The sequence below is a fragment of the Micropterus dolomieu genome, linkage group LG22 (assembly GCF_021292245.1).
Source record: "Micropterus dolomieu isolate WLL.071019.BEF.003 ecotype Adirondacks linkage group LG22, ASM2129224v1, whole genome shotgun sequence".
NCBI classification, from domain to species: domain Eukaryota; kingdom Metazoa; phylum Chordata; class Actinopteri; order Centrarchiformes; family Centrarchidae; genus Micropterus; species Micropterus dolomieu.
Window position 1 is genome coordinate 33,676,971 of NC_060171.1, and position 11,402 is coordinate 33,688,372.

Here is an 11,402-nt window from a genome sequence, read left to right on the forward strand (position 1 = left end):
AAAAATCATGGACTTCTTGAAAGATGTAGACTTTTTCCTGTACCACTGCTTGAAGAAAGTATCTTCTAAAAACTGGCAGTAGGTTTGGGAGTTCATTTTGAGTCCATCTTCAACCCGAAAAGGTCCAACTAGCTCATCTTTAATAATACCAGCCCATACCATTACCCCACCTCCACCTTGCTGTCTTCTGAGTCGAAGTGGAGCTCTGTGCCCATTACTGATCCAGCCACGGGCCCATCCATCTGGTCCGTCTACAGTCACTCTCATCTCATCAGTCCATAAAACCTTTGAAAAATCTGTCTTCAGATATTTCCTGGCCCAGTCTTGACGTTTCAACTTATGTTTCTTGTTCAGTGGTGGTCGGATTTCAGCCTTCCTTACCTTGGCCATGTCTCTGAGCACTGAACACCTTGTACTTCTGGGCACTCCAGGTAGGTTGCAGTTCTGGAATATGACAGCACTAGAGGATAATGGGTTCCTGGTCGCTTCACGTTTGATTCTTTGGAAGTTAATTTGCGTTTTTTTTTCTCAACACGTTTCTTGCGACTCTGTTGAGGTTTTGCTACAAAACGTTTGATGGTTCTGTGATCACGCCCCAATAGCTTAGCAATTTCTAGAGTACTGCATCCCTCTGAAAGACTTTTTACAATTTTTGACTTTTCTGAGTCAGTTAAATCTCTTTTTTGGCCCATTTTGCCTGAGGAAAAGAAGCTGCCTATTAATTATGCACACTTGATATAGGGTGTTTTTTCTCCTTAGGCCACACCCTCCCTCATTACACAAAAACACATCACCTGAAATGCTTAAATCCAATAAGCATTCAAGTTTATACAGCTTGGAATTGGAAAAAATGCATAAAAATGATGATATGGTCAAAATACTCACTTGCCTAATAATTCTGCACACAGTGTATTATATAACTTTGTTCAGCCCTTTGGGTGTTTTTAAATGCTTTATAACTTGACAGAAGGTTTGCTGTATTGGATTAATTCAAGCCAATAGAGAATCAATATATAAGAAAAGAATAAGAAAATATGGAATAACTCACCTTGCCATCAAATTTGGAGTATTCATTGAAGGGGTTGTTGAGCTGCTGGGGACACTGCTCCAGCCGCAGTGAGAGGGTGGATTTGGTACCTGCTGTTCGCGGCCTGTCTTTAAAGTCCCGTTTTTCAAACAAAGTCCCCAGATCTTCAACTGCATATAAACCACAAGAGCACAAAAAACATGCAGCAAACACTTCGTTATTTTCAAGTACACTGAACACAATAATCACTGCTCTTACTGCAGTAACACACCCTGGAAAAAACTGGCCAATACAGAAAGCTCACTTAGCAGAGTATTTAATGGGAGACAGTAGCCTGCATCAGTCGACCACTAATCCAAACTTTTTATTATGAGTATTGGAGAATGTTCTACTGGAATTTTTAGAGTTAAAACTGTCCAGTAATTTATATGAAAAAAAGTCAACAAAACATAAAAACTGTTACCTTTTTCAGAATAAAATATTTTTAAAAATGCACAACACACAGAAACAGTAATAAGTGAAAAAGGAATTGTCGGGTTTTGCTACGCAATTAGCTGGTGAGAAACACTACCTGATTGGGAGGATGTCCTCTCTTTCCACTGAATGTTTTTACATTTGATTTGGTTCTGCCGTTCTTTCCTTAACCTTTCAAGTCTTTGTGCTGAAAAGAATGAAGAACATTTAAATGTGAATCACATGCGAACAAGCCCAATTTGCTGAAAAACTGGTGAAACTTTACATTTTATTATGAAAATACTAGTACACTTTATATGGTTCAAATTCATTTAATTTTTCATTGAGCCTGTGAGAGCCACATGAGAAGGACTTTTGTTTTATTCAGTTTGACACACTGACTCTCTGACATGTGATATTTTGACAGACATGACCAAGCTTAAAAAAAAAAAAAGACAGTCACACACATAGAAATGTATAGTAGTACACACACCAAGAACTAACAAGTTAACATCAAATAAAACCTGGATACGTTTTGTTTATCCCTCTTATCTTACCAGCAGCCCCAGGTTTCTCACGGCTGTCTTGTTGAAGTCCTGATAAAAGAGCCACCACAGGTCAGTGCTCATCTCAAGTCTGAAAGTCTCAGAGGATTGCAGATTTCTACCCACAACTTCACCAAACTACAGAAGTCAAGGGAGCCAAAAGGAGACATGCTGTCTACCTTTGGACTCCCTCTATCACCAAAACCACATACCTTCCATATAAAACACCTGAATGTAGCTTAAAAAAAAAGATTCATACCCCTTTCATTTGATTCAAACTCACAACACATCATTTCCACACCTACATGCCACCTTCAACACAGTATACTAATTTGATAACTGATTTGATTATTTGATGTTGATTAGGACACCAAACCTTGAGATTTAAAGGGCTGACATCAGACCATCACATGATGAAGTCTGAATTCTGAAGAACATTGATTGGCTGGTGACTGGTGTAGAATTGTCTGCCGAGACAGTTGAATGCTGCCACACTGTCATCAAAATCAGCAAAACTGAATGTAAATGTGAGGAATGACAAAAACCAAACATCAGAAAATAGTGGTCAATTCTGAAAACTGCTGATTAATGGCCCTTTTCATAATCGGCATCGGACAATTAAGCGCTCACAAGACCGATTAAACTTGTCTGCACATACAGGCAGCCTTGTTATTGTTGCTGCTATCGATAGCGCTTCCCCATGTGTCAATTTGGCCATTCAACAGGCAGACGTCAGAGTGTGCTGTGAAACAATGGGAAACTATACCTGAGAGAAAATGTTCTGACTTAAATTCCCAGATTTCAAAGCTCAATATATTTATTTGGCCACTCTTTATAACATATAATATTTGCTGTCTGTATAATTATAATTATATAAATATTACCCGGTCTGCCAGGAGCATTTATACGTTTCCATGTTCCACTCTGTCAAGGTCGTTTTTCTTCATTGGTGTAGGCTACTACAAACAGTGACGACTGAAACTGAGCGGATCATGTTGGATTGATTGATGTTGAACAGCAGATACTTACTACAGAAAATTACAACAACGTAGAACCGGTTGAGGCAGAAGAAGGACAAGCCTGATACGCCAGTGTTTCCCAGAAATAGACTTTACTTGTATACTTATTACTTATACTTACCTATTAACGGCCGTCCAGGTATATTTGGCAACCCATTTTAGCATTTTGCAGAGAAACACAGAGTTGTTATCTGGTATTACCTTAAAAGACATGGTGGATATTTTACATATTTATATTTTTCCTCTACATGCGGCGCACCTGCTGCTGTGAAAACAGAAAAATCCAAAAGAAGAGTTCTGTGTCTTTTCGGCGACTTTATATACTTCATACTGCTGACGGAAAAAGTCGGCAGAGCAGAAACATGCAGAGAGAGAGAGACAGAAAGATGTGGCGCAAGCCATTGTGTTTGCAGCAAGAGAGCAGAGGTGTAAGAGTGTGTGTGGGGAAAAGAGAACTAAAGGCAAAAGCAGGGTGAGCAGATTCAAGTAACGAGGAAAAAAACGCAAAAAATAAAAATAAAAAATCGCGTACTTCAATCTGCTCCATTTCCCTTCAGTCCCCCCCCCCCCAACACACACATTACACCTCTGTTTCAAACACTTCCTCTTCCTGTCTCTCTCCCAGTTTGTGTGTGCTCTGCTGACTTTCTCCATCAGTAGTGGGCTATGTTTAACAAAGTTGCCAAAATGAAACCGAACTTGTGACTTCAAATCACAATTCCGTTTTCAGCTCTATCTTGAGAAATCGACCACACATCAGGAGTTTAAACAACTATATTCCTGCATAAAAAACTCTTAAAACTGCATAGTGACACTAGAACAGCAGTATTATAACTTACAGTTGTGAGTCTCGTCTGCCATTTCCGCTTGTTGGCGCAAAATGCATTCTGGGATACATGGCTATCCTAAGTCCACACAAGTCACCACCGATGCAGGCTCAGTAAAACGGGCGAAGCGAGAACACATCGGGGTATTTGACTGTACTTTTGAATTGCAACAGTACTTGGGCTGCAACTGACGACGTTTCACCACTCCACAAGAACGCAGAGTGAGAAACAGCCCCTTTGAGGGATGATTGTATAATTTCCCTTTGCTTTCTCTTCCACATAAGGAGAGAGGGGATTATTTCCAACCTGTCTGGTTGTCTGACAGCTTGTGTTTCTTGACCCGTCTGACCGGTGGTGTAGTCTACGTGATAGGCAGGTATACACCACTAGGAAAGGTCAAGGATTTCCGTATGCCCACTTAAAATAGCGATATAATATGTAACAACATCGTTTTGTGACCAAACTTTCTTACATAAATTCAACCCATCTGTGTTGCGAAGCTTGAAATTAACTAATGTGAATCACTGAATCTCCTGCTGCTCCAGGTGACACTGCGGCTGATGACGCAGATGACGGGAACGTTAACATTACAGAAAACAAGCCCGATTAGGGTGATGCTATAGAAATGTTACCTGGTGAGTGAAAGTAGCATAAACGTCATAACGTGTGTGTTTGTGTACAGTAGTAGAAGTAGCAGTTCCTGGATGCTTGCTCATGTATTTAAGCTGATACAGCAGGCTACATAGTCTAAGTTTGAGAATGGTTTGTGCTTCAGACGATGTGGACCACTTTTTGTGACCTCTCTTTTAAGTCCTTAATATTTTGTAATGAATGAGTTTTTGGTGATAGAACTGCACAAATGTGCATTGTAATAACTGCTACTGATAAGACTCAGCTTTCCATAATTGTTAATCATCGTTGCAACTTGCCCTCAGAATCTTAACAATTGCATTGGTGAGTACACAAAGCAACTGATAACACAACTAATGGGCTGAGCTATGAAAATTAACCCTAAAGTGTAATAATCAGTAGTTTTCCTTTAATTCTTGTAATCTTGTGAACCTGCACAACCAGCACATGGTTAGGGTCTGCTAAGTGTACCTTGTAAGGAGTATGCACTGGCTCATAGAGCAAAGGGCACCAATGGCCTTGTGTTGCATACCATGTTTTGCCCATCATCTTCATCAAGTAATAAATAGAAAAATCTGGACAATCTCACATGGACTGCTTAATTTACAAAGTATCCTGGCATGCAAAAGGAGCATTAATCATTGTTGATGTGATCTGTGCTACTCACCTCATAGCAATTAATAACATTCACACAAAAAACTGCAATCTTACCCCATGCCTACCACTTCCAGCACGACCTTCAATAGCACACAATTTGACTTGAGTCTCACTAAACCACTGACCCAGATTAGACACACAAACCCCCTCTAATCAACAGCAGAACAGGCTTTCGGGCTGTTCCCACCATAATGACAGGAGGGAGGCCAGGCCTGGAGATGAACTTACCTGTGTTGGAGCGCCGACGGATGCCAAAGTCCCAGCTGGAGGTGATGTCCATGGACTGGGAGAGATCACAGGCATGACTGTCTGTCACGCTGCTGCCTCCCTCGCTCATGGACCCCGACTCTGTAGACCCACAGCTGCTGCCGGGCACCAGAGCCAGCTGGCACTTCTCCAGATCCACATCCTGGTCTATTAGTACCATCTCACACATTCCTGTATCATCACTGGTCACATGAGACTGTCTGATGTGGGCCAGAATGATGGCTGGATTGTCCAAGAAAGCCATTTCCTCTGCTTTATGAAGTGTGGCTTATAGCTCTGGATGATTTCTCTTTTTCTCAGTCTATTGTGTGTACACCAGAGGATTCCCTTCACTTCCTCTCAGTCTCTCTCAGCGAGGGTGTTAAAAGTGGTCGCTGATAACAAGTGCAGAGCAGTCACCTTTTCCATCCCCTTTTCTTGCTTATTCTCTCTGCCCCAAGCCAAGAACAGTGCAAGTACCTGTTTAAAGTTAGATAACATTAATCACATGGTGCAGGCTGGAGATTGTGAGTTAGAAACAAATCTGGTTAAAAAATAAATGTGTTAACATATTTATGATTCTAAATGGTTCATTTATCAATCATTTAGGTATGGTATGGCACAACCTCTGTTACGTGTGTTCAAACTTGTACACGTGTTCATCGTGTGGTGGTGATGGAGCAGTGGATAAGGGTACATGGTGTGAACGCTAAACTCAAACGCTGGTGCGGACCGCTGTCAAGTAAAATCTGGAGCAGTCTATTTCAGGTGTGAATGCCATTTGAAAAAATCACGGGACACCATTGTACGCGTCTTTTAAAATAGTACTTCTTTATATTACTGTACTATTTAATGCAGGGCTCCAGACTTTTCCACTGGCAGCACTGGTGCTACCAAGTTTCTCAGTTGGTTGCACCAGCACATGATAATTATAAAATTAAATAAAAAGTATAATGTTCATTTAGTGTACTGTTAGTATAATATTATCAAGATAGTAACATAATTATAATAATTTCATATTTGCTATTTAGCTTGCCACTAGTATATTAAATCCAGTTACAGCAGTTTCATTTTTCTGGGTTGTTTTCTTTAAATCCTTGAGCAAGAAAAATGCTCTACATGGCTGTTGAGTTAGTCTTTAATTAGTTAATGCTAAGTGATAACTCGTCAATAATCAGAACCATTTATGCAGAACGAGTTCAACATTTGAAAGTTTGGTGTAGCACATCCAACTTGACAAACTCACCAACTTTATGAAAAGTTTAACATTTCAACAAATAGCTCGTGTTTAGCTAAATGGCCAGCTAGCCAAACACAACTCTCTCTGTCCCTCTCCCACACCGCTCCAGCTGCCGATGACGCATCTGTCTCGCAGTTATTGTATAAAGAGCTGCAGAAGTGGCCACAGAGCGATCTGCCAACCAGGATTTCTCCCCACGGTTAGCGGTGGAGCGGGGATTACTGTAGGTTGCGGTCTGCATGCTCTACTTTAGAGGCATTTGCGAGTGAAACAGCTAATGATCATCTTGCACGAATGAGACCAGTCTGGAGCCCTGATTTAATGTAATAATGTTGTTATTTATAATATTTCATATTTATCAGAATATGTTTTATTACCAAGAAGGTTTTCACTGTTTGCCCATTTACCTTGGTGTCTGGCACATACAATAAGAGGAAATAAAAAGAAAGCCAAAGTAGGCTGCTGCAACGGTCCTTAACAGAAGGTAGGGAATGTGAATGTCAAACAGTAATGCGAGCTCAGTGAGGACAAAAACCTTGCATGGAGCAGAAGGGCCAAAACTCACTTGACTTGATCTTCAGTATAAATATATAGAATAGAAAAATTACGATCAAAATATTAAAGCGATAGAAAAAATAACCTACTTTTACAACAAATGTAATATATAACAATAGTTATTATGGCTAATAATTATTATAATGTGTAATTTTATCTTTGATAAAGCAAGCACCTTTTTGAACTTTTATCAATGTAGCATGTAGGCTAATGCATTAATTTATTCATTCAAAGAGATACATACGGATTCTGTGAATAAGCTGCTTTTATGAAAAGCCTTTTGCATGGGCAAACGTTTTTAGCATGTTTGCACCAACTTCACGGTTTAATTTTCTTCCTTAAAATGGCTGTTTTATTAAATTATTTAATAAACACTACAAGAAGTTCATGTGCCTGATTTTCTAAAAGCTGCGTGCTCCATGATATCCAGGTAGATTTTTTTTGTCTTTTTTCCTGCTATACCTACGACCAATAATGGAAAGACATTTCCATCTAGAGCTGAACGATTAATTGCATTTTGCAATAATATCGCGATATGATAAAACGAGATTTTCTAATTGCAAAAGCTGTGATTATGCATTATTATTTTTATTATTATTATTAGTCAGGACAGTAAAGCATTCTGCAGAGGAACATCAACTTCGCAGCTACGCTGTACCTTTGCTTGTTCTGCAATGGCCTATTATTATACAATCTGTGGTTATAGAGCATTAAAATCATATTTAGGATTTTTCCATCACTGTTCAAAAACTTCTCATAACATGACCATACTTTCCAGAATGACACAAACAGTCTCCAAGCATAGCTCGTGAATAGAGGTGTGCGATATGAATGTCTACGATAATATATAAATTGTTGTTTTAACAGGTTTGAGCAGACACTATCAGTAGGCAACGTCACTCACTTTGCAAACAAAATATCAGAAACGCCTCCACGCAGTCACTGCGTCATGCTTTCAGTACACTCGTACCAGAGTTTAACAAGCAATAGCAGCAGAAAGATTCAACACTGTTCACTCATTTTTTTACTGAAGTTAAACAGGAGTGAACAAACACAGTCAGAGTCTGAATGTATAGCACAAGCCCTTATGCATTACAGCGTCAAATCTGATGTGTGCTTATGACTGGAACATATCATATTATGTCACTGGTTATTTGGAGTAAGTTAGCTTGGAACCTCTGAACTGTCATAACTATTTTGTTGTTACAACATTGACATTTTGTCACGGACTCCTTAAACTTGGTGTGTGACTGTCCTGAATATGAACACTGTTGGTCATTTTAACAGATGATATTCTTTATTGTTCTTGTACATTTTTTAGTATCTTGTCAACTTATATTTTATTTTCAATGTTATGCACCAACTCGCCAAAGCAAATCTCTTGTATGTGTAAACCTACTTGGCAATAAGCTGATTCTGATTCTACGAAGAGCTTCTCCGACTGACGCTAATTGCAGCTAACGTTAACGCTAAGCTGCAGTGGGATGTCAAGTTTGTCAAGCTATGTCACTTGAGACACACCATTACACGATGACGTTTCATGGTTTAACGTTATCTCTATAAAGGCAGAAGTGCTTTGTATTTAGTTATGGCGTCTAGTGATAATCTTAAACACCTTCCCCCGACAACCCGACTAACTAATGATGATTCCCGGTAGCTTGTTTGACGGTGGCTATGTAGCCATTTCTTTCTAGCTATTCGGAAACTTGCTAAGTCAAAACTCCTATATCGATCAACATTAGCAAAGTCAGCATTCGCCTCCTAAAAGTAACACCGTCACGTGTATATACTCGGTATTCAAACTGTAGACATATTTAACCAGTGCCACAGGCCACTGCAACTAAGCTCGTAAGTTTGTGTAGGCTAACATCACTGAAGCTTTCTTTGGTTAACATTAGCTAGCTGTAGTTAGCAGCTAAGTTAACAAGTAACATTAGCTAACTTAGTTCCATGACTGCGCCCCACCTTTCGAAGTCACATCCGATCAGGGAAAGACGGGTCCACATTACCCCATTGTATCCATTCATATACACAGGAGTAACATATAACTATTTTCACAAATGTTAGCAATAAACTAGCAAAATCATAATAATGCCACTCAATACAATCCGCCGTGCTCCGCCTAGCAGTAAGAGCCCAGTTCCATTTCCGGTTCAATTTCTTTTTCTTCTTCTTCTTTGTTGTTTAACGGCGGTTGGCATCCAACATTATTGGTGCATTACCGCCACCTACTGTACTGGAGTGTGGGCCGGGGGTAAATAAATAAACCATCAAAACGAAAACAAAACAAAACTATGGAAGCCCTAAGCGGCCATCCATACAAATATTTTTTTACTCTGTTTTCCTCTGATTCGGGATAATTATGTTGTGATCTCCAGATAACGACTGTTGTTTTCCCGTGATAACATGATAATTATCTTGTGATCTCAAGATAACAAACCATTGCTGAATACAGCGGTCGGCAGGTGCGTTTCTTTAGGATAATTTCAGAAAACTTTTCAGTATGAGTGTTTAGCTCAGTTTGCAGAACACAGGACTCTTAATTCAAGGATTATGTCTTTGACTCCCACTCCCAATTACTTTTTTTTTCTTCTTTTTTGTGTTTTTTATTGTCCTGTTCAGCAAAGTTTGTATGAAGAGATTCGGGGGAATCCAATCACACATTTCCTGACGGCTATTTCAAAGGTTCCAAAATAGCCTTCAGCAAATGTGTAACATTAAATGGATTCTCCTGAATGAGATGCGCAGGAATTTCCTGTGTTTGGGAATGATGGGTGAATGAAAAATCCATAGGTTGATGGATGTGGACCAATCGCCCTGATGCACACAGTCCAGCACATGCGTTATTGTGAGCATGTGAAACAGTCTCTTCATAAGAACTTTGTTGAATCGAATTGATGGCTGCCTAGGGCTTCCGTACAAAAATTAAATTAAAGTTGCAAGCAGCGTTGGGCGGGCCCAAGTGTAGTGCTCCGAGGTGTGAGGAGGCCACGTTGCAGATTCTGGAGCTCTGCCGGTGTAGCTTGATTTAGCAATGCTTACAGTGGCGTCTCCTGCCAAATCTCTCGGGGGGCTACTGCTGCGTTGGCTGCAGCGGTCTGTGTTGCTGTTGCACCAGAGGACTCCATGAGCTGACTGGCTGGCTCGTTAGCTAACCCCACAGGCTGGCTCATTGGCTCCACCGCCGCATTTGCGGAGCTTCTCAATTCCGACAATGTTCGAGCACATTTTCACATTTCCTAAAACTGCTGATATTTGAAATCTACACAGTTGATTGCTCACCTCAAAACTTGTTAGAAGTGGATTTAGTGATGAAAAACAGCATAGGAAAATTGTAAAACAAGTTCTGTTGTTGTCTTCTAAAGAGAAGACCAGTTGTTGTTACAGTACTGTTAACGATGAGTCCTCCAAAGTTAGTCATGGAGTTCCTCAAGGATCTGTTCTCGGACCAATCCTCTTCACTTTATATATGCTTCCTTTAGGCAATATTATCAGGAAATATTCCATAAGCTTTCATTGTTATGCAGATGATACTCAGTTATATCTATCGATCAAGCCAGATGAAACTCATCAGTTAGCTAAACTTCAAATGTGCCTTCAGGAAGTTAAAACCTGGATGACCTGTAATTTTCTAATGTTAAACTCAGATAAAACTGAAGTTATTGTTCTGGGGCCCAAGCACCTCCGTGACGCATTATCTAAAGATATAGTTTCCCTTGATGGCATCGCCCTGGCCTCCAGCACCACTGTGAGGAATCTTGGAGTTATCTTTGATCAGGACATGTCGTTTAAGTCTCACATTAAGCAAATTTCAAGGACCGCCTTTTTTCACCTTCATAATATTGCAGAAATCAGGAACATCCTGTCTACAAATGATGCAGAAAAACTAGTCCATCCATTTGTTATTTCTAGGCTGGATTACTGCAATTCCTTATTATCGGGCTGCTCGAAAAAGTCCATTAAGACTCTTCAGCTGATCCAGAATGCTGCAGCACGTGTTCTGACAGGAACCAGGAAAAGAGATCACATTTCTCCTGTCTTAGCTTCTCTGCATTGGCTTCCAGTAAAATCCAGAATAGAATTTAAAATCATTCTTCTTACCTACAAAGCTCTTAATGGTCAGGCACCATCTTATCTTAAAGAGCTCATAGTACCTTACTACCCCACCAGAGCACTGCGCTCCCAGAATGCAGGATTACTTGT

General features: G+C 40.0%; 1 protein-coding gene across 1 annotated transcript; it reads right to left on the reverse strand.

Moving 5' to 3' along the window:
* Nucleotides 1–161: 161 nt before the first annotated feature.
* On the reverse strand, nt 162–9,344 carry LOC123962255 (target of rapamycin complex 2 subunit MAPKAP1-like). The gene is made up of 6 exons (XM_046038283.1): nt 9,165–9,344; nt 5,387–5,884; nt 1,599–1,688; nt 1,049–1,197; nt 382–444; nt 162–251 (listed from the first exon to the last, which is right to left on the reverse strand). Exons 2-6 carry the CDS (start codon nt 5,667–5,669, stop codon nt 162–164), a joined length of 675 nt encoding a protein of 224 aa, XP_045894239.1. The 5' UTR covers nt 5,670–5,884; nt 9,165–9,344.
* Nucleotides 9,345–11,402: the final 2,058 nt, after the last annotated feature.

Excerpts from the sequence above, each read along its gene's own strand:
- LOC123962255 (XM_046038283.1), bottom strand. The coding sequence starts at position 5,669 with ATGGCTTTCTTGGACAATCCAGCCATCATTCTGGCCCACATCAGACAG. Across the intron at positions 1,198-1,598 it reads GAGGACATCCTCCCAATCAG|TTGAAGATCTGGGGACTTTG; the intron begins GTAGTGTTTCTC and ends GTTTATATGCAG. Across the intron at positions 445-1,048 it reads ACTCCAAATTTGATGGCAAG|AACTGCAACCTACCTGGAGT; the intron begins GTGAGTTATTCC and ends GTCATATTCCAG.